Below are 26,979 nucleotides of genomic sequence, written 5' to 3'. Positions count from 1 at the left end.
AACCCATGCCTCCTGCAACAGGAACAAAGCAATCGATCGGAAAGCAAAATGAAGGTGCACTGCCAAACTCGAATCCAAGGAACAAGCAGGACACAAGCTGAGTGTGACGTTACTCTTTTCGTTTTATTTTGAAACTCTGTTTTAAACGCGATGCATTTGTCGATTTTTACGTTTCCATTTCTTCATCCATTCCTTCATCCTCATCTGAATCTTCTTCATCCCCATCTTCGATGCTCATTATACTACCCACTGTTCGCTTTTGGGCGGTACCACCTAGGGCTAAAAGGTACTGAAGAGTGTAACGATTGTGTTGGCAGATCTTGGAAAGATCCTCGAATTTGCGACCCACTGTCTTCTGGATCGAGCGAAGGACAGACACAGTGGAAGGTGTCCTTTGCTGCAGGATGGTACCATGTTCGTAGAAGATGGCAACCATCCACTTGAGGTGGAACTCGATATGAGGTGTGGTGTCCATTTGATTGACAATGAATCCTAGGACGCGTTCGACATACGAAGAGGGCAGCGTTTGGACTACAATGGCAATTGAATCAGGCGGTATCGTTTCATACACCTCTCTCGTTAATTTAGCCTCATTGAGTTTCAGGGCCATAACAAACGAGCGGCTATAGTCCTTAGATTTTAGGGCGTTCCGGATGGTCTTTGGAGTGATGTCTTCTGATAAATCAAAAGGCTCAAAGACGAGGTTGGTATCGAGAGAATAGACAAGTAGTCCTTCTGTGGTTGTGGCAGCAAAAGCCCGCCCTAAATAACAAGAAACAGGTTGATTTTTAAGACTATCCGAACTTAACTGGAGGTTTTACCATTTGGCGAAAACTGTAACTGTGAAACACGGACTTCTGGTTTGAAGGATCGTGAGGCCATGTCTCCTGAACGGACACCAGGAAGACGCAGAGCAACCGGGCCGTTGTGACGATCTTCACGTTCTTCAACCAAAGCCATATTGCCAAATTCAGTCATTTTCTTACGATTGATGATATCGTCCATCCCATCCAGTGAACGATTTTGTGTAATTTCGTACTTTTTAACCAGAATCTTTTCCATCACCTGATATGAAAGAACACAATTAATAACCAGTTTCAAATTCTAGCTTTTGCTCTAGAATAGTAGTACCTGATAGATGCAAATGTTTTTAGATTGCCCAGCCGCTAGCAAGCATTCGCCATCGGCCGTGTAACAAAGGGTATTGAACGCTTTCCCCTGCAAATTTTTCTTTGCAGTAACAGAATCAGTGTCAGATTTCCCACTGCCTAAATCATTGCGTCCTTCAATCGTTAGCAATTGAGTCGCCTGCACAAGGAATTGATATTGAAACAAAATCAAATAAACAATATTTTGTTGAATTTTAACACCTGCAGTGGATCAAAGATGGATATGTGTCCATCTAACGTTGCCACAGCCACTTGTTTTCCGTCAGGTCGGAAGCAAACTGCTAATCCATCTGAAGTCAAGTTGACAGTCTCGCGAGTAAGCGACGCGGCCGAAGAAACGGCATCCCAGATTCGCAACGTTTTGTCCCATGACACACTCACCAACAGACTGCTTGAGGGACTAGGACTGAAACACAAACTGCTCACTGGTCCTTCATGACCGCTAAAAAAAAAGCAAGGTTAAAGAGATGTTTTTAATCTAAACCAAGATGAGGTCATATATTACCTCAACACTTCCAGCAATTTGCCTGTTTGAAGTGACCACAGATAGACGTCAAATGTGTCCTGTGCACCAGCTGCGACCAAGTCACCGCTAACGTCAATAGACAAACAGGAAAACTGTGCAGGTTTGGGCGACGTAAATGTTCGAAAATTTCTGTATCTAGCCATATCGAACGCTCTGACTGTACCATCCAGCGAAGATGACAGCAGTGCTCGACCCGTCTGAGTAAATGCAACACCCGTGATCGTCGATGTGTGTTCGGTAAACGTCACAAACGAAAAACCAGTATTGGTATCCCACACTAGTGTTTGAATTTAAATGTAATGATTGGTTATACAAGCTTCATGCATGCAAAGTTAATACCTTTAACTTTGGAATCTCGACCTCCAGTAGCCAAGTATGATCCATCCGGGGAATAGGCAACTGCGCTCATCGTGTCAAAATGTCCCTGCTGTTTCATAACATAAGTTTCACTCTGCCATTCCCAGACCAAAAGCTGGCCCATATCAGCACAGCCGAGAGCGATCCAGTCTCCAGTCGGATTGATGGCAATAGAGCTGATATGCTGATTGGATATTTTCAATGAATGGATGAGGTTGACTTCAGGCATCTCATGCAACAAAAAGGCGCCGTGGCTATAACCCGTGACTAGCAATTTGGTGGACGGCATATAAGCAGCAGAAGTCAGAGTGATGTTGAACATTGAAACTCCTTTCTCTCCTTTGAATGTGTCTGAAACAAAGTGCCTGGCCAATCGCTTGTAGAAATAATTTTCCTTTTCTTCTTTTTCATCCTCCTTTGATTTGCTCTTAGAATCTGTAGGATCATCACCTTCTTCAAGGTCTTCTTCTTCCATTTGTTCAGCACCTTCAGTTTCGGAAGCCTTTTTCTCAGGAAGCTCTGAAGGAAAAAATCTTAGAATACTTAAGAACATTTACAAATCATTAACCAAAGCCAGTACCTCCATCTTTTTTTAGACTATCTATGTCATGGCTGAACTCCCAAATTGACACTGATCCATTTTTGGCAACTGTGTAAGCATCCATGGAATCCCGTTCAAAGAAACAACCAACAACAGCATCAGTATGGCCACCCAAAAGGAATTTCTTGAAATGCAAAATTCTTTGTATCGAAAAAACCCGTGCAGACATATCTTTGGATCCAACTATCAGGAATCTTGAGTCTGAGGACCAATCAAGGCAGGTTGTTTCATCAAAAAAACCATGAAATGTCCTTTCCAACACAAAGGGATTGTATTCTCTTTTTGTTCCGGGAGAATGATAGACCAATAAATCATTTTCTTTTGTGAGTGCAAAAAACTTGCCATTTGGACTGAACTTTACAGCCAATATTGGGCGATTGAAGCGAAATTTGTGAATGATGATCTTGTTGAGAAGACTGATTACATCCGCCTCACCATCTTCGTTAATAGCTATCAAAATTACACCGTTAGGTGACAATGCGATGGCTGTATAATTGAATCGACTCTCAATCGGCAGAGTCTCTGATTTATTGTTTTTCAGGTCGTAGATTGATATTTTGTTGCCCACTGGTGCGAGAACACTGTCACCATTTTGTGAAAATATTATATTTCCTTTTCGATAAACTGTTCCCAATAACTGGGAAAATTTGTAAGAGAAACGCATGGTTCGTGTTGTTTCACGATCAAACCACGTGTTGTCAAAATTCACACACGTCTGCTAGACTAGTTTGCCATTAAAGGCCCGTGCAGTTGCCACCAATTTTCTGCACGATAAAATTTGCTCCTTCAGTAACGCCATCTTGAGGAGGCTGTGGAAAATAGATATTTTATTTTTTATTTTTACACACTATCCAACTACTACAGAAGCTGGAATAATGAACCACGTTTCCTCTACCTACAGATTTTAGCTGCTTAAAAGCTACCACGATAAAAAATTTATTGATAAAAAGTCGATCAAAGAATAAGTAAAAAAAAAATTCATTAAATATAAAGGAAACAAGGAGGGAATCATTTTTCAAAATATTGGTTGAGGGGAGATCGTTACCAAAGAATTATTTACGGTGAAATGGATAGAACGGTCGTAGCTATACGTCAAAACGAAAAAATACAAGCATTGATGGCGATGTAGACTCTTTGATTCGAACCATAGAATCGGAAAGAAAAAGAAATGAGACAGCAGAGTTTTGAGTGGATCGAATTGAATGCCGCTTGAACGACCCGAACTGCGATTACTTCTCGGCTGGTTCTTGTGGTATATACAGAAATCATGACATCAAAAGCCGACATTCAAGTGCGTGGACTTTAAACGTGATCAGTAAAAGCGATCAAGCAAAAAAATTTCAACTAAAAAGAAATAAAGGAATTTTCTAGAATCCAGTCGCATTCAATTGAGATTCGGAACCAAATTCGAACAGAACGAGCTCTGCAATTTAATTTGTTGCACTAGCAATTTTCAATTTGACGCTAGTATTAGATATGAGATTACACAGAAAGGCGAATGACTGGCGTGGGAGGTTAAGCTCAGTCGTCACTCGTGCTCGACTGCATTTCATTGCCATTTTCCATTTCAAACGCAACTTGGATGGTACGTAACGAGTTGATGTACTGCTTGTACCTCGTAAAGGATCATCGGACACGATGACTTCGCCAACAAAAAAAAAATCAATGGCGCATTAAGACGCCTCACTTGGTCGGCTGATAGTCATGTGAAATGTTGAAACTGCAAAATAAATTTAAAAAAAAAGAGAGTATAACGATCGCTGATTTAAACAAAAATAAAAGAAATGAAAAAAATGAAAAGCCAAAAGAAAAAAGACAAGAAGGGCATTTGTAGTCTAAGACGCAGGCGCCGTCACGAACGCCTCGTCAGAAGGAATGCGAAAGGTAATGCATTTGTGTGTGTTGTACCATATCATCGTATAGCAATAGCAGTCAAACGTAGAATGACTCCAGCTGATGGAGTGGACGCTCCAGCAGTTGGCAACAGTCCGCACACCGGTTCACATTTCATATTTATCTTTTTTTTTAACGAACGCGATTGGCAAGTGAAGTGATCGTAGTTCATGATCCGGACACACGATGAGTGCCGATCAGCTTCCGGCTTCCGAAAGCCGGCTGTATTACTCTCTACCTTTATTGATGGGCTGTTTGGTGTTCGCCAATTCGCTAGGCGGCGATTTCGTCCACGACGATCTCAGTGCCATCAGGTATAACGAAGATGTCACATCCAGCGGAGGAGGTGCTACTGACGGTAGGGGAACAAGCAAAAGCAGCATTTGGTCCAACGATTTCTGGGGAACAGCTCTTTCCGACGTCAAAAGCCATAAATCTTATCGCCCTCTAACGGTGCTGTCGTTCAGGTAAAAATCCAACAGCTTGCCCGACTTTCCTTGGATTTATGATCGAAAAAGACAGCTAGCTCAAGAGAGATTTCACAATTTTTTTCAAGATGGAATTACCTCGTCGGTGGGTTCAATCCTTTCGGGTATCACGTCGTTAACGTCGCACTCCACGGCGCCGTCATAATCACCTTCGCGCGGATTTGCCGACATCGACTGCAAACAACTTTGCGCACAAGTTTAATGAGTGCCAGTCTCTTTGCAATTCATTCTATCCATACGGAAGCCGTAATTATATTCTATTCCAAACAAAAAAATGTGATTAAAAAAATCATTTTGACGTTTACTTTGACGTAGGTCGCTGGAATTGTAGGCCGTGCGGATATCCTCGCCACGCTTTTCTTCCTTTTGTCGTTCTCTTGCTATCACAGGTAATGCCTATTAGGCGTAAGAGGAGTGCGCTATTATGAGGGCGAATGTATGTGATACCTAAAGGTGGAAGTAGATTTCTCCATGACGACGTCTATCGTTTGGAATTCAAGTGATTTATCCTCGTCTGATAATGTGCGGTTTTCCGCTGAGCATATCGATTTCTTACGTAACTCGATTACACCCTTTAGGTTGATGGAAGGAGGCGAGGAGTTCCGTGCCGGTCGTCAATGCTTTCGCTGGGCGTCGAGCGTGATTTTAGGCTGGGCGTCACTGACGGCCAAAGAGCACGGCATAGCCGCTCTGCCTGTCGCTTTAATCTTTGACGTCACCACCACTTCCCATTACAAGTCAGCTTGATTTCTTTTCAATCGGCTTTCTAATTTGTTTAAATTGCTAAAGGGAAGAACGGCGTTTTTTATTACTGGGTGGGGATCTTTACGGAATTATTTTCATGGAACATTATAAAAAAAGAATAGAATAAATAATAATAGCTTCGGATTCGAAAATGAAGGTTAAAAATCCGATTACACGCATTTTAGATTGGAGGATAAACGGACCCGCCCTGCTCCGGATTCATCGCCCGTGACATGCTGGAAAATCAGCCAATTTCACCGATTCACTGGCACTGGCATAGCGGTATACATGTTTAATATCATAGATAATTGAAGGCTTTTGAACCTTCAAATAAAAAATTTCAGACTAAGCTAAAAAAATCATTACGACCTTTAAACGATGTCGACTTTTCCATGTTCGTTTTTTTTTCAAATTACATTGAAATTACATTGAATTCTCCAGATCATCGCACTGACTTTGTGGAGAGTCTCGATACTCAACGGACAGCTGCCCACCTTTTCCGATCAGGACAATCCGTTGGCTCTTTCCCATCATTTTTTAACGAGGTGACGTTGGGTGGGCAACATACGGCATTATTTTTCCTGACAGATGAATTTGATTTTACGCACGCTGATACAGGGTATTAAGTTTACTCTACCTGCCCGTTGTCAATATGGGATTGCTGTTGGCCCCCGTCAGTTTGAGCTACGATTGGCAGACGGGCTCCATTCCGGCTATCGTGAGCTGGTCGGACGGGAGAAACGCTCTCTCGCTTTTATTCTACACGTGCGTCGCTCTCGTGGCCGTCGTCGCATTCAATCGAAGCAACGTGAACTAAATTATTCAACTGACTGAAAACGTAGGTCAATACTTGTACGTTCATTATTCATTTTGATTGTATTTTGGATAGAAAATCGTCATTTGGAGCTTGTTAGTCATGACTATTCCGATGGTCCCTTGTTCCAATCTCTTCTACGCTGTCGGGTTCGTCGTAGCAGAACGGCTGCTCTACATGCCCAGGTTCGAAGTGAACATGTTCTCGCAATTACGTGTTTTGCTTTACGTGCAATTTCGTTTGTTCTCGTTATGATTTGAAAACTTGCCGGAGACAAGTTTGGGGTTCTGTTTGCTCGTCGGGCACGGACTGGACAACTTGCTAATAATAACGGAAAACGTTGGCGACGTCAATCAAGGGATGGCTCGGGCGGGATTGATTCAAAAGATCAAACGATCCGGCAGGACGGAAGGAGAACTTTGCTGGCCAAAATTAATGAGGCGATTGATCGTCATTTCGACAGTGGTCACAGCCACTTCGTTGCTAACCAAGACACTTGTCCGTAATGAGGAATGGAGTTCCAGGAAGACACTCTTCTCGTAAGCATTTGAATGTCAATAAAATAAGACCAACATGACAATTGATGGCATGCCATGACAATTGATGGCATTTGACATGTTATTTTCCACAGTTCCGGATTGAGAACAATGCCGCACAACGCCAAAATCCACTACAATTACGCCAATCTTCAAAGAGATTTAGGCGACTGGGATCAAGCGATGCTTCACTATCGTCGAGCCATCCAGTAATTATATATCGGGCCGATCGAGCTGTTTTCACTAATAAAACCCCCGAGAATAGAACGTCCCTGAAAGAGGCGTTTTCAAATAAAATTTCCAAACGAGCAGAACATGGAGCCCCGCAATATCGTTTTGCAACTTGCTCTAGGCACACGCTCTCCCCTCTTAGTTGTTGTGGTAATTATAATAAGGGCTAACGATAACAAACAAGTTTGGATTTGTAATTGCTAGGTTATGGCCGAGCTATTCGAGCGCTCACAATAACTTGGGAACGTTGCTACTAGGCCGTTCAGCGGGTCCGGCTACCGATATAGAACGCAAACAGTTGGTCGATGAAGCCGAAAGACATTTCCTGCAAGCGCTGGCCGTGCATTTTAGACACGTTCACGCTCGATACAATTTGGCCGTCATCAACATGTAACTATAAAATTTCACTGTTTTCATTGACGAAAAAACGTTTGAAATTGTCCCTTTTTCTTTTTTTCAAAACGAATGCAGTTGTTACAGGCACAATTTGGATGAGGCAATCTCTTTGTTAATCGACTCTCTATCTCTCGACGCGACGCACAAACCAGCCCAAAAGCTCCTGAATTTTTTAACTATCGATCGCCATCGATCACCGCCGTCCGTCCAAGGAGGTAAGAGCCGCAGTTTACGCAATCATAGCAATTTAGATCCCTGAGTTGTTTTTTTTTTGTGTATTTTTTATATGAAACGGTCATTCATTCATTTTCTTTTATCAAAGGTCATCAGATCAACGAGACGGGATCGACGGACAAACGTAGCCACGACTTGTCTAAAAAGAACAGCATCACAATGAACGACCTTCTTTTGATTCTCCTTGAGAATTAAAATGAGAACACGTGATGACTATGCCATTCACCTTATAGACCTCCCATTATCCCCGTGCTTTGTATACAAGCGACAATAAATGAATTAACTGTTCAACCCCCATTTCACGAATTTTATGGCATTTCGAAAGAGATGTTATGGTAACGACAGGTCCCTATCAACTTTTTTCCTTCCTTACACATTCATGTTTGAACGCAACTTCTTGGATCCTCCTGAACTATAAGACCACGTCAATCAAACACGCGATAAGTTTTTTAAATAATCCACGTTTTTCTCTTTGGCGCCCTTCGCTTGCTAAATGCCACCTGATTTGAGAGTTTCTTCTTTCAATATCGGTTCCTGCGCAGCTCCGTTTTATCCAATCCTATCTACATGACTTTCGTTTTCTAAACTATTTCAACGAGGAGGAACAAGACTGTCCTTATTAAGGAGGATTTCATACGTCTCTCGAGTCGCAATTTTCTCTATTTCTAATGAGAAGAAAGAAATAGGACGGAGCAAGAGTTACGATCGAGAGAAGGCTAAGAACTCCTCCCAATTTGTTTAGAAAAATGCAGCCGATAAAGAACGGCCGCAACGACACAGGCATGGGAAATCGAAACGTAAATTTTTGATACTTGAAAACGAAGAGAGGACATAATCACATCATTATTTTGATATTGGATGGATTAGTCTTTTATAGTTTCTCCCACGCCATTTTCGTACGAGGTAAAGTTGAAGAGGGGCAGAAAATGACGTGGGAAAGCGAAATGACACAAACAGGCGGAGCGTTTTCATTTGGGCCCATACGTTCCCCCATTTTTGACACGGATCTACGCCATTGATGAACAGTAATCGAATTCCTGCACAGTTTAATTAGCGCGACAAATGAGGAGAAAATACGAGAGTAGAGTGAAAGGGGAGGGAGGAAAAAAAAATTGATCCAATTACCTAAAGGAAACTGATATGCATTGCAGCTCTACTTGCTATGTCAGCTCGCATACAATCTGCATACGCAATATTACGCTTGAATGCAGATGTGCATAAGGGAAAAAAAAACGAAAAACTTTGGCCGGGTATTAGTCGTATGACAAGGACAACAGGACCAAGTACGAGATTCCGATTACTTTAGGGTCTAACATTGAAAGGAATCTTTTAGGGGGTATCATATATTTGAACGCGAGATTTTAATGGACGTAGGGACAGAAATAACTTATACGAATGAAAACCTCGTTTGCCGATTAAAACATCACTACCGCAAATGCTAAATGATTCTCTTAGATTCAAATGAAACGCAATGACGTGGTACGCTCAACTTTATCAATAGCTACGCTGTGACAGTTTAAGAGATATCAGACGGCCAAGAGTATTTTTGCTCTTCATTTAGGATTCTAAACGGCACGCGATTTCAATTCGCGAAATTCGAACGGCGTGTGCGTCTGCACCGATCGTTTTTCAACGGATTTGCGGAGGGTATGTAACCGGTTCGATACACCAAGATAGCGGCCGCCAAAGTCAAATTCGTTTGTGATCTGACAGAAAAACGAAGTCTGTCTATAACGAGCTTGCCATTTAACTAGGGATGCCATTATCGTTTACGTAACAAAAATGAAAAGAAAAGAGAAAACTCTTAGCACAAAGGTTATGTAAATAGATTTTTTTTCTTTAGAACTTCCGCAACTATAAAGTAAACTCTACGGACGATAACGAGCGGGGATCGACTGAAAGACGAGACTTTTTTCCGCGTCAAAAGAAGAAAACAATCCAGCAACTATCGCGTTTGAGTGTCACGAGAAAAATCGGTCATTATTTTCCTTATTTTTTCAACTTAGTGTAGCGTCTCTATTCCAATTGAAAAGATTCTCAACAGCATGTATTTCTTTCTTTTTTCTCTTAAATCTCAAAACTCTCTCACTCTGTGTTTTTAAATTACATGATATCACGGTCGTCTAAAATATATGTCAAAAAGTCTGCAATTTTTGTAACTTAAATAAGGGGAAAAAAACAGGAAAACATTTTGATCACCAATGCACGTGTCTAACATACCCAAAAAAAATCACTACCGGGAATTTAGGAATAAATCAAATAAATCTTCTGGAGAGGACAGCTAAATTGACACACTATACAGTGATGTGTGGTGTGGTACATGTGTGACACAGACGAATTAAAATGTTTATCGTTTTACTTTCATAGTATTATCGAATTTGTTTGCATTTCTTTTTAAGTTGAGCGGATGTTTCAAAGAGTCGGACGACTTACAATATTTGAAAAAAAAAGCGGGATAGATGTGGAAGATATTGTTAAACGAGTAAGAAAACGAGACACGTTTGACACCTAAGTCTACGATTGAAAATCGACCGGGATTTTGTTTTAAAAAAGAGTGGAGGTTGAAAACGGAAGCTTTGAACCCAAGAAAACGATGCGGCTACGACATGGAAAGATTTCTACGAAATCACTTCTGCTGACCCATAGGACATTTTTCCTAAAAAAGAAACGGTCTACAAGTGGGCGACTACGAAACGAAAATTCAGCTCGTAAAGGCGCATGTAATATCATACATTATTACGTCGTTGTCTGGATTTCTTCTGAAGAATAAAGAAAAGGAAAAATTTAAGTTGGCATTATTCACAACGTCCAAGACTAAATTTGTTTTGTTTTTAAGACTCTACATGGCGCTGCAAAATTGTACGCAACCGGAGGAGCAAGTCAAAATAGCGACTATCAAACTTTACTTCCCTCACAACATGGACTTTTGACACAGACACGTACTATAAAGCAGATCTTGCGAGTCCAAAGTTAAGACTTCGTCTTCGCGTTGCTGATAATTTGGGCTTTTTTTTTAAGTGACTGTTGCATAAAATATCACCTCGCTATATCAAACATGAAATCGAAACTCTGTGTTGGCATGTAAGAGATTACCACCCCCCCTAAATAAGAATTTAAAAAAAACAACAAGCTTTACAACAACAAATGAAAACGTTTTTCAAGGCGAGAAAATGGCTGGACGTTGATAATCATAACAAGCTTTCGTTTGATTACATGGTTTACGGAGCTGCTCGGAAGACGGACAGTTGTTTCAAAGCGTTCTGACAGATGTCGAACGTGGCGAAACTGATGCCGACGGCAATCGGGCCTTTGATCCAATTCATCGACAAGCCCTTGTACAGTCCACCGATGATCCCTTCCGTTCTAAAGGACGATACGATTTTGTAAATTCACGGCATGCTCAACATGAATATACTAATTCAAATCAGCGTAGGGGTGTCCTACCTGTAGACGTAGCGAAGGGTCCCGCGAATGGTGTCGTACGGATAACTGCAGCCGTTCAGGCCCGAAGTTTGCATCCGTCGCCTCACGATGTCCAAAGGATAAGAAGCTGTTTGTCCGAAAAGGCCGGCCAGTGCACCAAACAGCAATCTCTCGAGGGGATTGGGTGCTGATCTTCCGGTGATTTCTGTGGCAAATTCAACAAGATGATAACAGTATCGTGATCAAGAGAAATATGGTGACATACCTTTGTGTTTAACTTTCAAACTCTCGAAGGTACAAAAACTGACTCCGGCGTAAGGGATGACCCCCAATATAGTAGGGGTGAAACCTTTGTAGAAGGCTTTAGGTCTTTCTGCTCGCCACATCTTTACAAAAACCTGTGGATCAAAATGGGGAATTACTTTATCGGTTTGTTTGTTACTCTTCTTAGTTACTGTGAATACTGACCTGGATTATAGAACCGTACATATCACGGTGAGTTACAGCCATTCTGGCTCGTGCTAGGTCCAGCGGATACGTTATCGATTGGGCCGTCACTCCTGCCAATGATCCAGCCAAAAATCGCATTCCTGTTGGAGCTCTAATGGACGATGTGAAATGTTAAATATAATGGAAACCTACCAGGTGTTTTAAACATGGCTTACTCTGGTCTGTCGGTGTGTAAAAAGTGTTTCCACTGTTCGTGTGCGGTGAACTGAATTGCAGCGTAGGGAACGATGCGGGCCATAGTTGCCGAATTCCCTCGCCATAAACTCAGCAAACCTACATGAAATTTAAAACGGGTATTGAGTCTCTTGTTTAAAAGCGATAGGTGGAGCAGCTTACCATCCTCTTTGTAACTTTTGATTAAGAAACGAAGAGCTCCTCGGGCGTTAAATGACATTTTGGTCACCTTTGATGAAACGAGTTTAGTTTGAACTGCGCAATTACATTTTTTTTTGTATTACCTGAAAAATGATTTTTGTTCTGTCTAATGGGGCAATCACCGTCTTAGCTAGGGCACCGGCCATAGCTCCAGCGGTCAAGCTTGCCAGAATCGCTGGACTAGTAGTTTTGATCTATAAATACAATTTCAAACTAGTATTGAGGTCAAGTCATTTCATTCAGGAACCTTGGACGGAGTAAGAAAACTGGGATTGTTGTGATACATGGCTGATAAGAGCACAATGAAGACAAAAAAGCCCATTGAAATTTGGATTTTCCATCCCTGATAAGCTCCCAATTGGTACATAATACTCATATCTCAAAGGATAGCACATATCATGAATTTATGTCAATGCACCTACTACAACATAAACACAACAAATAAATTTAGAAGTAAAATGTTACCAATAAGGAATTTGAAGTGTTTTCAGCTGTAGTAGGTTTGGCATGTGCAGGTGGGGATTCCATTGCTCGAATTCTTTGGAGTGTATGTGCAGGGTTACCAATACGTAAGTCCACTTCCATTGATCGGCTCATAGCAGCAAAGTTTCGAGCAGAGTGTTCTGCTGCCTGTAAGTATATGTAAAGTAGCACGTGAATGATTAATAAATAAAAAAGTTTTAATTGAGCTACTAAAGAATTCATCATTATATCAATGTCAAATCACTTCAAACACTTTAATACAACATGGAAGTAACAGGTATTTTGAAAGGTCATTGGGTATGATAAATTTCTTGCATCTACTTTATAAATGAAGAAATAATAAAGAAGAGTACCATCTTCTCAATAATAAATTAGTGTCCACTAAAAGACTGACGTAGAATAATTAACACCAGCTTGTTAACAGCAATAACTCTTTTTGGAGAGGTGAAGTACAACGAAGACGATCCAACACGCTTTTCAGCGAAAACAGTTATGCGATGGCGATGTATCTAGACCTCCTTTTTTCCTACCTGAACATGCCAGAGGCGACTGTTTACCAACAGAACATTGGTCGCGTTTCAGTCTTATCATTCGCCACGTCTGCTTGGCTCATTCCCGGTTACGTACATCCCTCTTTGAATTTCAATTGGATGTTTTCCACTGCCGGCTCTCTCGTCGTTTCTATAGAACGTGACCTTCGGTTATTCGCAACGTGATTATTTTGCTCGGTTCCTGTAGTAGACGACGGGAAAACAAGAAACAAGTAAACAGCTTCAGGCTTGCCTCGAGGACAAACGAAGGCTAAACAGCAAGAAAGAACCGGGAACTTGTCTAGCCTAAGTAATTTGTTCCCATAGTTCCAAATTGCTTTTGACCTTGCAAAAGTCAAATAGAATCCACAGGCGTAACGCTGAAGAAATTTTGACGCAAACAGGTGTAAAGGGAAATGAAAAATTGTGGTCAGATGCAGTTGTGCGTTTTACAAGCCACGCCCTGTGTACAAAAGAAAACAGCGAATGCATCGACAACGATTAAAAACTGATAACAGCGTCCTTGGACAGTCGTTTTGATTTCATTTTAAGCACAACAACAACATTTGGAAATAATATTGCTCTTGTAAACATAAATTAGTATGCCTCTTCTCTATTCGAGTTTGTACGTTAAAAGCTGCGCGGATAATTGTTCTTTGTAAATTCAATAACAACGTTAAAGAGCATTAACTTCTTGGAAGGCACCTGCTTTGCATTGATATTATAGCCATTTTTTTTTCATTTATGCGTTAAAATGGAAGACTCCAACGTAGCAAAGCGAGCAGCCATAGCGTCATACAGCTGAAATAAAAATATAAGAAATTTTAAATTTAGCAATCGAAAAACAGGGAATGAACCTTTATACCTTGGCTGCTTCGCTTCTTGGACGACACAAAAGGGTAAAGTTTGGCCGACGGTCGGCCATAAACTCGTTGAATGGAATGAACGTGCCGGATTGTTTCACTGCCAAACCATGAGCTGCTCGGTAGGCCGAGCCAAGACAGGAGGAGTTGGCCGTATCCTAGAATTAATCAAAACAAAAGGCATCTAATGTTTCCTGCGTTTAATTGTAGTTCAACGTTTGGCTACCTGAGTGAATACGTCAGCATTAAAAACATCGCTCAAAATTTGCAAAATAGACCTGTTGTTCGACGCCCCACCTGTGACGAATACTCGACAATTTTCACCTACAAAAACTTTTCCTTTATCTTTAATTCTTCAAAGCATCTGATAAAATTCACTGACCTATGTTAAATCCCAATTGTTCGGAGTGAACTCGCTTAGCTAACAGTTGCCCTTCGACAAGGGCGCGAACTTCTGTGGCCGCCTCTTCGAAGGCGTTGACTTTCTGATCGGATGCGTTAAAGCGGAATGTACCCTGGATCTTTGGTGTGATCTCTTGCTCGTCGTAATACATGCCAATGTGACCGTGATTTCCGGGTGGCGTGCAGGCTAATAGAGCATCAAATTCATCCCATGACCGATGAGCGAATAAATCTCGAATTCGTTCGCGAGTAAGCGATCCGTTTTTGAAACTACCTCGTGAAAAGGAAAAGCATTAATCGATTTTTTAAACATTCCTAATTCAGGTTGTATACCATAATAAAGCCATATAGGCCTCGGGATCAACTGGATTGCAAAAGACATGACCCTCTAATGAGGGCGTAGGTTTTCCACTGAGCCAGAGGAAGACCGTGTCACTAGTTCCCAGGCTTATGGCAACATCGCCCGGTTCCAAACACATTCCTGTTAAAACAAACGAGATTTTATTTAAAGCACAGTACTAAAATTTCGAAATTGTTGCAGACTATACCAGCAAGTGACGCGGGATTATCGCCTGTGAAGGCTACGACCTGGCAACTTGGGTCAAAGCTGTATCGTTCAACAAAATAATTGGAAATTGGTCCAAGACATGTATGAGTAGCGACTGGTTCGCCTAACTTCTCTTTCAAATCAGGGGCACACATCTGCAAAAATTAGCTCAGAAATTAGACATTGTCATCTAATGAAAATTTAAGAGTTGGACTGTTACGTGCAAACACTGTGAATCCCAATCTTTTAAAGTAATATCGAATAAATTCATTCCTGAAGCATCGGACCAATCGATAGGACTGTAGTATCCCAGAAAAACTGAGCAAGCAAAACTGCTGACTAAGGATATTCTCTAAAACCAAAAAAGGCGGTATAGCAAGAAATTGGATTTTACTGTAATAGGTACTTTTTTAAGACTAAATACCTCCGTGTTGAAATAAAGCTCTGCTTTTTCGCTTACAATTTTTGCGATTTGATGCCCCGTGAATCTCTCGTAAGCTCTAGAACCAGTCAGATCAGCCAATTTCTGTAACACCATCAATTTCAAGGTTGGGTTACAGAACATTGCTGATATTTCAAAAGTAAATTAAAGAATCACCTGAGGACCACCAAGTTTCTTCTCCATTGTTTCACAATAACTATGTGTACTGGAATCCATCCATACTGGCGAATCTTGGACGCTGAAGCAGTTGGCTAGTTGTAGAAATAAGAATTTCATTGGATCTAAACTAGGCAACAGATTCTGAACTCCCTTTCGCCAATATACACTGCCGTGTTGCTGTAACACATTCACCAAATAAGATTCTGTCTCTGCCTTTATGTTTATTTGATTTTTGGAAACTGTTGGGACTTACTTGGCCAGATCCTGATATTGCTGAGATATCTTGGAAGTCTAGACCAGTAATCTTCAGCTGGTCCATTAGCAAATCCAATGCTTTCACCCACATAACTGTCGGGGCAGTGACAGTTGATCCATTCTTCTTAACCCCACCACTTGTCCTAAGTAGTGGAATTGTTCTAGTAATGCTTTCTTTTGACATGGTACAGTACAAACACCTAAAACACTGACCTATACTCAGGTAGGTTGCGATCAAAATTTACGGCTGCTTCATGTAGAACTTGCAATTTCTCATCAACAACCACAGCTTTTAACTTAGATATTAAAGGTAAACAAACAAAAAAATATATACATAATTTAAAGATGCAGATGCATGAAATTCTCTTTCACCTGTTGAGTGCTGAAATCTAAGCCAAGAAAATAGCTTTTCCTGGAGATGGTTTCAGACAAAATATATGGCAAGTCCGACATTCTCAGTCGTCGGGTGCGTTGGTTATAGATGGTAGTGGATACCTAGTCTTCCCAACCGTGACAGGATGATGACGTACGGAAGTTCATGATAAAGATGACGACTCACCGCATGAACAGGAACAGAATTCTCCTCCCCTCGTTTGTTATTGTTGTTTTTTCATTTTGGTAACATCACGTATCATCGTTGCCAAATTTCTTCCGGAATGATGTTGAGAGTGGAGATTTTTAATTCGCATTTCTCAAGTTGAAAATGAGAAGTTAGAGTTGACTCAATGATAGTCCTACAATTATGATTGAGAATTGAGATTTGAAAATAATATGTAACATTTCAAAAACAACTTTTTAGACAATTTCAGCCATTCCATATATTACTTATTCGCTTAGACGATTCACGCAACTGTCGACGAAAATACCCTTTAGCAGGAAAAGAATTCATCAGAAATTTAAGCCAAGGCCACCAAATAGCCCTCTAACGCGAAGTGCCTTGTTTTCGTGTGAATACTCGTTCTAACGTGTGAAAAAAATCAAATGCGTTATCCAAACAAAAATAATAACTATAATATTTTTTACATTTCTTCGCGTGTCTAAAAAAAAATTATCCGCCATGTTTAAAAACGGGAAGGGATAGACCCCTTCACCCAGAAACGTCCAACTGGAAAAGTAGTCTGATTGCCCTAAACTGAAAATTTTTACGGCAAACTATGGTATAAGGGGCAAAATATACGACCCCCCAACGAATTGAATACGTCTAAAATTTCTTTCATTAACAAAGAGTAAGCAATATGTTATTCTAGTTTTTTATTTCAAATATTTACCAGAAAAATTATATCAGGCAGCACTCACTTCTCGTCATTAAAAGAGGGCTCTGCCCTAATGGCTACAACTGATGGTGATCGAGTGCATTACTTGTGCGGAGGGAGGTGCGGGGGGTAGCTCCCGGAAACTTTAGCGCCATATTTTTAAGATGGCGACATAAATGGCGCACATAAAAAAAAATTAGAGCCAGGTTAACCTACACGTAACGTAAAAACCCCAAACGGACCAACCAGGATCAAATTTGTTGACAGGTAAACAAAGTCACATCTTTCCTCCAAGACCTTTCAGTTTCAATATCTAATATTTCTTGATGAATGTAAACATGAAGCTAGAAACTTGCACCTCGTCCATCACAAAACGATGTACCTGGAATTGTTTAGGAAAGTTGCGAGTCATTGCTATTTGCTCGCTATTCATTTTGTTAAGAAACAATCGTGAGAGAACCGTTTAGCATTTTTACCAGTATCTTATCAAGACAAACTTCTCCGCCCAACGTTTTTCTTACAAGTGACATTGCTAACCCCTGGCTGAGCAAATTCCAAAATTGCATTATGTTCACTTTTATCAATTTTTTTTTACCAGGATGACCCTCGACGACGTGATATGTTGAACGTCAAACACGTCACTGGCGGACGCCCACTCAGCAGGATGTTGAACACACGTTCGACTACACAACAAAGGCTGATGCATAAAAAATGCATGAGGTAAGTGACAATAAATGCTCAAATGTTATCTTACTTTACCTTTATGGATTCGTGGTGCAAGTGTATTTTCCCCCTTATTTATTTGCTCTCATTCCGTGAATTGTAGTTTCTGTTTAACTTTATCGCAATCCGATAAAATAGCCAGTGAAATCCTCCCGAAATAATTACCGAAAGCGTTTTTTTTCGAAAAACGATTTTGCTTCCCTATCACAGACCAGAAAATTAAAGCATCCGATCATCATATTCTCCCCAAAACGAAATACGAAAATTGTATATACTAGGTGAACGAACTTTAACCACATTCACATCCGGGATCTGTCACGTATTACCTTCACGCCAGCCTGTCTATCAAACTGAATGTTCACCCATTCTTGCGGTTCTTTTGCGTCCATACGTACGGTACCTGAACCATACAATGCAAACAAAAACGTACTAGAAAGCACGGTGATGTAAACTAGTTCACATTATCTCGAATGCCCAGCGCCAAAATAACGGAATTACCCACAGACTCCTATGATAGCAGCAAAATGAGATGCACATTGAATATTTAGGACACCCAATATACTAGTATATACTAGATTATAAGATCCACGTGCTGTCTGCCTTTTATATATCGACGTCACACAATTTGTGACCTTGAAGATTGGAACGGAACTGTTATTGAAGTAAACGAATCGAGACGTATAGGGAGACTGGGTTTTACCAAAAGGCAGATTTAGAACAAACCATTGTCTCATCCCATGTGATTACACATTTACCCGTCTTGAACGGATGACCTCAGTCAACAAAAAGATATCTATCCTCTAAGGATTATAACATCCCTAATTAATTATTCCCATATGCTTGGAACGTAACCTGAAATTAAGGCAGTCTTGAAATTGTGTCACGTAAAACGCAGATTAACTCGTACTAGGAAACCAGGAATGTCAAAGGTAAATCCCGTTACCCAACCAACAACTCTATTCTCGTTAGTTCAAGTAAATGAATATTCCACGTTTACTAACAGTGAAATCAAAACAAGAAAGCTTTCCCAATTCAAGAAAACACGTAACACTGAAGAAGATCGGTATGCTAAAAAACGAGTGGATACCTTACGGCGTAGAACAGCGTATCCGTACAACTATTTCCTCATTATGTTGTTGAAACTTGGCTCCAAAAATGGGTTGTGACGTCCCCGTGTGGCTTTGTCTTCCTGGGAAAAATGCCGGCAACAAAAAAAAAATGTATTTACGTACAAGGCATACGTACGCAAATACATAACAAGAACAACTACTTCTATAAGGACAGGTAGTAAAAATTGGCCAACACATGCGTGGCTCGCTGTAATAGCAGACCGTTTTATTTTTTGCATTCTTTCACTATTCAAATGAGCTACAAGCTTATTGCATATGCCACGTCGCAGTATCTGGGCGCTGTAGGCTATGCCATAAAAACTTGAGCCTCGGCGAACCCATTACGAAACAATGAAATATTTTTTTGTCAGTATTTTTCTTTTCTTTTGTCAATCAAAACCGGTTAAAACGAAGTGGTGAGAAGGGGGAGAAGAGAAAACGGAATAAAATAAAGAGAACTATCAACAAAACTTGGAAAAAACTGATTAGCCAGAAGCATTCAACAACCGCCAGGTGAATAGGTAGGTTTTATTTGGAGGGAGAGGGGGGGGGGGGGAGATGACCATGTAGACTGAACAACACAAAACGTGGGTTGCGTTCGTGTTGGTACCACAGCCGTATCCAGAAAACAAAAAAGGAGAATTTTTATGGCGCTATATTTCGGTTCGTAGAAGGGAGGGGACAAGAGAACTCTGCTAACCCAAAGAGGGAGCTCCTTTGCAGATAAAACTAAAGCTGGTCTAGGTTATTCCTTATATATGAGATGGGATGGCAATCAGTTTGGCAGAAGGGGTTCAGGAGTCAAACCGAGCTCGCTGATCAAAGTAATCGTGTTGTTTTTGTTTTCGTGTCAACTTTGTGTCTGTTCAATCATTTTCATTTAACCAAAAACAACATTCTCTTTCACTAGATGGATAAACGGGTTGGAACGCTAGACGAACTCAAAGCCCAGTTACACAGAGCTTTCGAAAATGACAGGGTCGACGTGGATTTTGTCAAAGACTTGATGGAATCCTACAAGAGTAATGAGGCCGAATGGAAGAAGTACGCCATATTCGATCGATACAAGTAACTAAAACTTTTAATTGTTCCATTGTTTTTTTTTAAATTACTTGTATGTTTAGTTCTACTTAGAGAGCCAGAGCTTAGAAACTAGTTTTTCATATACAAAACGACACTGTTTTCATTAGATTTCTTGCAATAAGATGATCGCACAAGTTTCACTTCATTAACATTTTCGCGTTGACCCTTTTTTTTTTCTCTTTGCTTTCACATGTTTGCCATCCTTTACGGTTTTCTTATCGCGTTTGACCCACGATCTTCAGTTTCATTTCCTTTTTGCCATAAAAAAAACAAAAAATATGTTGCCATATTTATTTATCAATTTCATTTGTTTATCGATATGCATAACTACAAGGACAGCAAGTAATTTTTTATTGTTATCGAATCAGCATCTGATATTCGTGTTGTGCACACTGTTTTATCTGTCAGCGTTATGTCCCACGTGCCTTGTTTACTTAGTGAGGTTTTTAGGTTTTAGCTTTAAGTGCGACTGGTGTATCTGCACCAGATTCACGGGTTTGCCTAGCAATCCCTTACGCACGAGTGATTATTGTTTTTGTTGTTTTTGAGTTGATATTTTTAAGGAAGGGAAGGAGTTATCATCTACGAAGGTATGGCGATAGGTTTTACTTAGTGATTTCGTTCGTGCCGCCTAGTTATCAACAGGTGGTTCTACGCCGCACAAAAGAGTTGCAAATAGGCAACGTGTGTTGGCTGCACCTATTGGCCACTAATTAATGCGTAATGTTCTCATTTTTCTTCAGGTACACGAGGAATTTGGTGGACGAAGGCAACGGCAAGTTCAACTTGATGCTGCTCTGCTGGGGTGAGAGCCACGCTTCACCCATTCACGATCACGCCGACGCTCACTGCTTCATGAAAATGTTGAAGGGGACACTCAAAGAGGTGCGATTTGATTGGCCAAAAGAATGCGACTGCGAGGCTACAGACGCGGCGTGTGAGCAGTTAAAAGAGAAAAGCTCCGCGTTGCTAAAATTGGATGAAGTCTGTTACATAAACGGTAAGCTGATTTCCATATTAACAATTAGCTATGTAATATATGTATTTTTCGGTCAATGTTTAAGCGATAACGTCACACACTCAAAAGTGCTGTGGCTTTTTTTTTTTTCAAATGTTGTTTAATCTTAACAAAGTGTGCGTGGGAAGAACGACTAACGAGAAGTCGTTCACATTCCAAGGTTTCTACTTTGTTGCCAAGGTGACGTGAATGCGTGAATTCGGCGCCTACGGCAAAGATGGCGCAATAGTGCGACAACAAAGTTGGCTGTTACTTGCCCAATTCCAACCGCTTTGTGCAAACATGGAAACTCTGAAAAACTCGTTGTTTAAACTCTACTCACTTTTCCGTCTTAATTTCAGATTCGATGGGATTACATCGTATGGAGAACCCCAGTCACGTAGAAGGTGCGGTTTCGCTGCATCTGTACAGCCCACCTTACGACACGTGTCACATGTTTGACCAGCGAACGGGAAAGAAGTCTGAAGCCAAAGTGACGTTTTGGAGCCGATATGGCGAGAAAGTTTCAACGGTATGATTTCACTCTTAATTAAACATGTTAATGTTGAATGTGACACTGATCCACGTGTAGATAACGACCCCCGAGTCCTGCAGTCCCGCGGCTAGCAGCTGTTGCTCTGGTAACAAGAACTAAGCACAAGAAAAAAAAAAGACGAACCTGAAATTTACACTGACTGAATCGACAGTACCGGAGGCAATCACACCCAGTTCAAATCGAGATGTCTCTTCCTCCTCAACAATTGCCTTTAAACGAACTTATGGTAGCCAGTCTAAATGAAAAATTGACCTAATCTTACGAATACTTGATTATTTTCCAAAATGATTCGCTCCAGATTTTAGTTTTTTTAAATTGATTAATTAATCAAGAAAAATGTGATTGAACAATAAAAAAAAAATACATTATAAAAAAAATTGTTTACCTTTTTTTTTTTTCTTGGTATAGCCACGACGATGTCAGAATTTTATTTTTGAATGGTTTCGCGTAAGTGTCTGTGCTGCCCGTTTTACAAAGCGTGGCGCTATCTGACGTACCCAACCAGAGTAAACCAACAGAAAGAGCAGACGAGATTATCTTGTTTGTTTAGGAGGTTGTTACATGTTTCGCCATACCAAACTCTTAAACATCAAGATACACCCACACTTATTTTTTAAATAAATACAGTGGCTTCTTGGTAAACTGTACGGCGGTCTTTTTTAGGAATCACGAGTCACTTTGTCGTTAAGTCAAACCGTCAGTCGTGAGTCAAGTCATTACTGTGATAATACGTGTATTTTGGTTTATCGTAAAATTCCAGGGTAAAGCTCTGTGTTATTTAAATTGATAAAAAAAAAGGATGGATGATAGCTGCGTGATGATTTCAAGTTAATTGTATAAGACGAAAATGCAGCAAATAAACTTGGGGAAAATTAAAGGTGTCACGCATGGGAGCCCTTTCCGTTCACGACCAGCGTGAGGAAGGGGCTATCGAACGGATAGAAGTCAGAATTGTTTTTTTTGGGTTTCGTCTGTCAATGGAAAGGAGTTTAACTATGCAGATTAATAAAAAAATAAAAGTTACTGCGACATTCGTTGCATAATAATTTTTGTACACACGTCAACCTACTTTTTTTTTCGAGTCTAGAGAAAGAAATGATAGGCGGGGTGGTGGAGATGAAAAAATTTCGGTACGACATCCAAATAGCACAGAGTTTTAACCGGGTGTGTTCAATCTTAACAAATGAATACCGAATTCCAAATAGATCAGTTGCGGTAGTCTTGATTGACGTCAGCAAAGTCTCGAAAGTTGGAAAAGAAGTCATCGTCATTAAAGAACGAGCTCGGGAACGTGGGGACGTTGCCGTAATTGTTATTATTATTATTATTATTATGCGGCCCCTGTTGTTGATGAAGAGAAGGCTTCAGCGGTGGAACGAAATTTCCAAATTGATCGCCGATAGGCGGTGATTGCTGGACGGACGGGAAGAAAGGCTGATGGGGCCTGAAAGTGTCGTGCTGTAGCGGTGGCGCTGGTGAACTAGGCGGGTAATACTGCGGTTGCGACGAGACGTAAGGCCTTTGATAATCGACCGTGTCACGGAAGACCCCACCGCCCAGCACGTCGAAATTGCCCGAACCCAAAAGTCCATTCTCGCCATCGACGAATTCATTGAACTGGTCGGCCACGTACGGAGACCTTTGATTCTGTCTGTTTTTATTGCTAGGCGATGAACCGACGGAAGACGGGCGACGTGAACGGAAGGACGAGGTGGGCACTGATGGTGGATTTGCAGGTGCCGGTGCTGGGGCACGTCCGTACGGGCCGTTATTCGGATGGAAAGTCGGATTGAAACGCTGTTCTTCTCCTACGGAATCGGCAATGATGTCGGCAATATCAGTCGGCTGTTTGCTGGATCGTTTGATGGGCGAGAAATCCGGTTCCAGCATGGCTTCGTCATCTTCCAGAACGATGGGTTTATTCTTATTCCGTTTCGATAGGTTTTTCGGCAATGGATCGTTGGTCAAATTGCCACTTGGAGTTGCCCGTTTGCTTTTCTAAACATTTAAAAATAAACAATAAAAAGGCTAAAGTTAATTACAGCTAATGAAATTTAATGAGTTTCTGTAATTTAACAAGCAAAAGCCTCGACGATAATTCAAAAAAAAAATTAATTAAATTTAAAAATCGTACGAAATCAAATGAAAATTGTTTTTAAAAAATGTACAAAACAGCAGCAGCAGTAAGTTGAGTAAAGTAAGTAATAAACTTACCTGTGATGAGTGTCAGAGTCAGAGTCTGTCTGTTTGCCTCAATTTTTCTCTCAATTTTTTTTTAATTTGTTTTTTTTTTTTGGGGGGGAAAGGAATCCGCCATTTTCGTGTGCGTGTGTGTTAACAAGGTTGGTGTGTTACGTCATGTTGGCAAAGTAGGTAGTAGGTGCCATAAATAGTCTCGTTGGTCAATGGAGGGCAGGAGAATAAAGGGAGCGCGTCAGTCGCAGTCGTTTAAAATAATATTATTTTTTCAACAGCAAAACAATTTATAATTTTCTTTAATAACAATACGATATAACTAATAAGCGAGGAAAAAAAAGTCGTTAAGACATAAGGTTAGCAAATAGTTTCAACTTCAGTTCGATTCAATTGGTTGGAGTCGTCGTGAGTTGGACAGTCCGGGGAGAGTCGTGTTGTTTTTCTTTGTGTGTGTATGTGTGTATGTGTTTATCTTTTTTATCTTTGGGAGGGAAGGGTTAGGAATTTAATTTTTTTTGGAGGTGTTTTTTTAATTGGCTTGTGGCCGGAACTGTAAAACAAAAAGACATACACAAAAATCAAGAGTCAATTTCAATTAGGAAAATTCAAATTCTATGTAAAATGTCTTTCTCTCTAGTACAAAAGCAAAATAAAATCATTTCACCACTTTAACGAACTACAAGTCAGGTGTTTGATTTTATGCTAATTCTGATTAAAAACTATACTTGCTGCTGCTGTCAAAAGTCTTTTTTCTTGTCAAATATTTCTAACGACTAGTCTAGAAAGTCTCAAATTTTGTGTTCCATTTCGTCAAATTCGGTTTCAAGTTTTTGTTTGTTTCAGTCAATTTTACAAGAGTAAATTTAGTCGTAATGATAAATTCTAATTCGAATAACTCGATTTTTTGCTCTCGTTAAATTCGATGCTTATTTTTTATGCGTCTTAGTTACCTGAGCACTAGGTCGGGCAGGTCGGTTCTGGGCGGGTCTCTTTGCTGCGCTGTCTCCTGTTGCAAATGAAATTTAAATCGTAAATTTTTTAACCAATATATTTTCATTTAGCAGACAACTTTACCTTCACGGGCAACATCAGGGAAAGCATCGAATCCGCCCAAAGCTTTCAAGTTAGGGAAATCGTTCAAAGCAGAATCCATAAATCCTTCGCTTTTGGCATCCGGCTCTGAAAATTCATTAAATAACAAAATATTCACAAGTTAGAAAAAAGAAAGAAGAAATTCACTCCAAACTCATTACCGGGCATGCGTCCCTGGAAGTCGAAAGAAGGAAGGCCGCTGGTGAATCCAGAGGGGAAACCTCCGGCGTATTCGGGGTTCCTGTTGGGGCGCTCAGCACCTACCGAAGCTGGGCGAGCTGGACGTTGGGCAGCTTGCTGGCGAGCGGGTCTCTCGATGGGTGTCTCAGCGGGCCTCTCGGCGTTATCCCTGGCTGCATTAAAAGTCTGCTCCGGAGCTGCGGCGGAAGCGAAAGACGACGGGGCTACACTTCGGATGGCAGCATCAACTTCCTGTTGGGGACGTTCCTGAATAGGACGATCTTGTTGAGCGCGTTCCTGTTGAGGGCGTGCCTGTTGGGGGCGACGGAACTCGGCCGGAGGAGCAGGACGGAAAGCCTGTTGCAGGGGAACAGACGCGGCCTGTTGTCTGGCTGACGCGGCGGCAGGGCGAGATCCAGCATCGAAATCCACTTGCCTCTTCTGCTGGTTCACGTTCCTTTTAGGCGGGAAAACTGGAACTTGCATCGGTTTACCAACAACCACGCTGCTGCCTATAATATATTTTAAATCATCAAACATAAATTATTTAAAAAGAAAATTAGAATGTGAAACAAATGTCTTTGTTTGCTTCTATGACCCCGATGCCGATTGAAACGTAACCGGAGAATGTTAAAAGAGCGCAAACATAGCCGAAGGGCATATGCCTTTCTCCGTGCCGGTGTAACGTCAAATTGAACAATAAACAAAGTAAACGACAGTGACCTTCTGACCATTAGTCAAACAAAGAGAGCGCTATACTCGAACAAGAAAATCACCTTGATGACAAATCTACGCAACAAAAAAAAAAAAATGAAATGTTTGTTCAAAAAAAAAATAATAAAAACTCTCTCTTTCTCTTCGGAAAAAGTTTCACCGACCAAGAAATAAAAACGGAACGGGCGGAACCGGCGACTTTCATCGCCTTCGGTGTGCGCTCGCGATAGCAAAATAATTGCGAGAGATGACTGCAATCTTTATATGCCCCATGTCATTAATAGCGGTGGGATGAGCGATCATGTATGTGAACGCGTTCTACTAGAAAACTATGGCGGAAGAGGCGAAATTTTCGATTCCGCCACAGACTCTCTCGATACTGGAAGGGAAACAAATTGCGGAGAGGGAGGGAGGTGAAAGTTGTTGCTGCAGCTCGGGATTTTTTTTTTTGTTCCGCATCATTCCTCCACTCGGATAATGTTCCATCTATTTAAATTCCTTACGCAAAAGACTTTCTCTCTCTCTTCAAAAAATGTTTTTCCAATAGAAAAGAGCATCCCAAAAGATGACAAGATCTTTTCTTTTGAAAACATACCGAGACAATGGAAAACTTTTACTCTTCTTCTTAGTTTTTTTAACCTGAACGGGGCACAACACAAGGAAAAATAATATTAAATAGCGTGAAAAGAGAAGGTGTCAAGTCATGGTAGAACATCTTCAGAACGGGACGTTTACAGGTCGTCCCAAGTGCTTGTTTTTTCTTTCGATTAAAATGAATTCAAAAAAATTAAATGGAGAACTTACGTCGTCGGATATAGTCGACTTCAGAGGCGGCGCAGATGACGGCGACCAGGCACATCAGGACCACAACAGATTTCATCATTTTCGAGAATAACTTGCGAGGAGAACTGGCAAAGAGAACGTTGTCACTTGGATTGTTTTGGAGAAGGACTGCGAGATGTTACTCGTCGGAGGAGTAGTTGGTAAGTGACGTCTTTTACAGCCACAGCTCGCCACTATTTATACCGAAAAAAAATGTGTTGTTGTTGTTGTTCGAGTACAGGCCCAGCACTTTTGGTTAGCGCTACCCTTTTGCGT

General features: G+C 40.9%; 6 protein-coding genes and 1 long non-coding RNA gene across 9 annotated transcripts; 2 read left to right on the top strand and 5 right to left on the bottom strand.

Moving 5' to 3' along the window:
• Window positions 1–102: 102 nt before the first annotated feature.
• On the bottom strand, window positions 103–3,379 carry LOC130689548 (periodic tryptophan protein 2 homolog). The gene is made up of 7 exons (XM_057512486.2): window positions 2,633–3,379; window positions 2,035–2,571; window positions 1,675–1,972; window positions 1,371–1,611; window positions 1,132–1,308; window positions 822–1,065; window positions 103–762 (listed from the first exon to the last, which is right to left on the bottom strand). Exons 1-7 carry the CDS (start codon window positions 3,315–3,317, stop codon window positions 167–169), a joined length of 2,778 nt encoding a protein of 925 aa, XP_057368469.1. The 5' UTR covers window positions 3,318–3,379; the 3' UTR covers window positions 103–166.
• Window positions 3,380–3,463: 84 nt separating this feature from the next.
• Window positions 3,464–5,251, bottom strand: LOC132088060 (uncharacterized). 2 transcript variants are annotated; one of them, XR_009421208.1, is made up of 2 exons: window positions 5,113–5,251; window positions 3,464–5,042 (listed from the first exon to the last, which is right to left on the bottom strand). It is a non-coding gene; the product is annotated as an uncharacterized LOC132088060 (long non-coding RNA). The 2 variants fall into 2 exon arrangements; XR_009421209.1 differs by having other exon boundaries at window positions 3,464–5,037; window positions 5,113–5,248.
• LOC130689555 (protein O-mannosyl-transferase TMTC1-like) lies at window positions 4,733–8,266 on the top strand. Its single transcript, XM_059495732.1, has 13 exons — window positions 4,733–5,013; window positions 5,103–5,280; window positions 5,350–5,423; window positions 5,613–5,771; window positions 5,955–6,060; window positions 6,220–6,323; window positions 6,397–6,586; window positions 6,668–6,777; window positions 6,871–7,131; window positions 7,224–7,337; window positions 7,564–7,749; window positions 7,831–7,970; window positions 8,078–8,266. Exons 1-13 carry the CDS (start codon window positions 4,733–4,735, stop codon window positions 8,182–8,184), a joined length of 2,010 nt encoding a protein of 669 aa, XP_059351715.1. The 3' UTR covers window positions 8,185–8,266.
• Window positions 8,267–11,205: 2,939 nt separating this feature from the next.
• Window positions 11,206–13,298, bottom strand: LOC130689589 (mitochondrial coenzyme A transporter SLC25A42-like). The gene is made up of 9 exons (XM_059495730.1): window positions 13,134–13,298; window positions 12,763–12,927; window positions 12,381–12,491; window positions 12,259–12,325; window positions 12,078–12,195; window positions 11,881–12,013; window positions 11,678–11,810; window positions 11,434–11,617; window positions 11,206–11,352 (listed from the first exon to the last, which is right to left on the bottom strand). The coding sequence occupies exons 1-9, from the start codon at window positions 13,134–13,136 to the stop codon at window positions 11,208–11,210; spliced, it is 1,059 nt and encodes a 352-aa protein (XP_059351713.1). The 5' UTR covers window positions 13,137–13,298; the 3' UTR covers window positions 11,206–11,207.
• Window positions 13,299–13,833: 535 nt separating this feature from the next.
• On the bottom strand, window positions 13,834–16,578 carry LOC130689565 (xylulose kinase-like). Its single transcript, XM_057512509.2, has 12 exons — window positions 16,351–16,578; window positions 16,192–16,274; window positions 15,977–16,121; window positions 15,721–15,900; window positions 15,547–15,648; window positions 15,343–15,474; window positions 15,124–15,277; window positions 14,909–15,056; window positions 14,556–14,845; window positions 14,400–14,497; window positions 14,176–14,331; window positions 13,834–14,111 (listed from the first exon to the last, which is right to left on the bottom strand). The coding sequence occupies exons 1-12, from the start codon at window positions 16,429–16,431 to the stop codon at window positions 14,049–14,051; spliced, it is 1,632 nt and encodes a 543-aa protein (XP_057368492.1). The 5' UTR covers window positions 16,432–16,578; the 3' UTR covers window positions 13,834–14,048.
• A 1,715-nt stretch (window positions 16,579–18,293) lies between these two features.
• Window positions 18,294–26,856, bottom strand: LOC130689569 (uncharacterized). 2 transcript variants are annotated; one of them, XM_059495725.1, is made up of 6 exons: window positions 26,686–26,856; window positions 25,149–25,679; window positions 24,970–25,074; window positions 24,846–24,898; window positions 22,881–23,697; window positions 18,294–18,304 (listed from the first exon to the last, which is right to left on the bottom strand). In XM_059495725.1, exons 1-5 carry the CDS (start codon window positions 26,762–26,764, stop codon window positions 22,906–22,908), a joined length of 1,560 nt encoding a protein of 519 aa, XP_059351708.1. In that variant the 5' UTR covers window positions 26,765–26,856; the 3' UTR covers window positions 18,294–18,304; window positions 22,881–22,905. The 2 variants fall into 2 exon arrangements, with proteins under 2 accessions (XP_059351708.1, XP_057368498.1); XM_057512515.1 differs by having other exon boundaries at window positions 24,846–24,901; window positions 26,686–26,854.
• LOC130689606 (cysteine dioxygenase type 1-like) lies at window positions 19,839–21,987 on the top strand. The gene is made up of 5 exons (XM_057512561.2): window positions 19,839–19,887; window positions 19,974–20,131; window positions 20,890–21,146; window positions 21,506–21,675; window positions 21,736–21,987. Exons 2-5 carry the CDS (start codon window positions 19,974–19,976, stop codon window positions 21,796–21,798), a joined length of 648 nt encoding a protein of 215 aa, XP_057368544.1. The 5' UTR covers window positions 19,839–19,887; the 3' UTR covers window positions 21,799–21,987.
• Window positions 26,857–26,979: the final 123 nt, after the last annotated feature.

Source organism: Daphnia carinata, chromosome 6, assembly GCF_022539665.2.
Source record: "Daphnia carinata strain CSIRO-1 chromosome 6, CSIRO_AGI_Dcar_HiC_V3, whole genome shotgun sequence".
Classification (NCBI taxonomy): Eukaryota; Metazoa; Arthropoda; class Branchiopoda; order Diplostraca; family Daphniidae; genus Daphnia; species Daphnia carinata.
The sequence above is the reverse complement of the archived record's forward strand: the minus strand, read 5'-3'. Positions and strand labels throughout refer to the sequence as shown.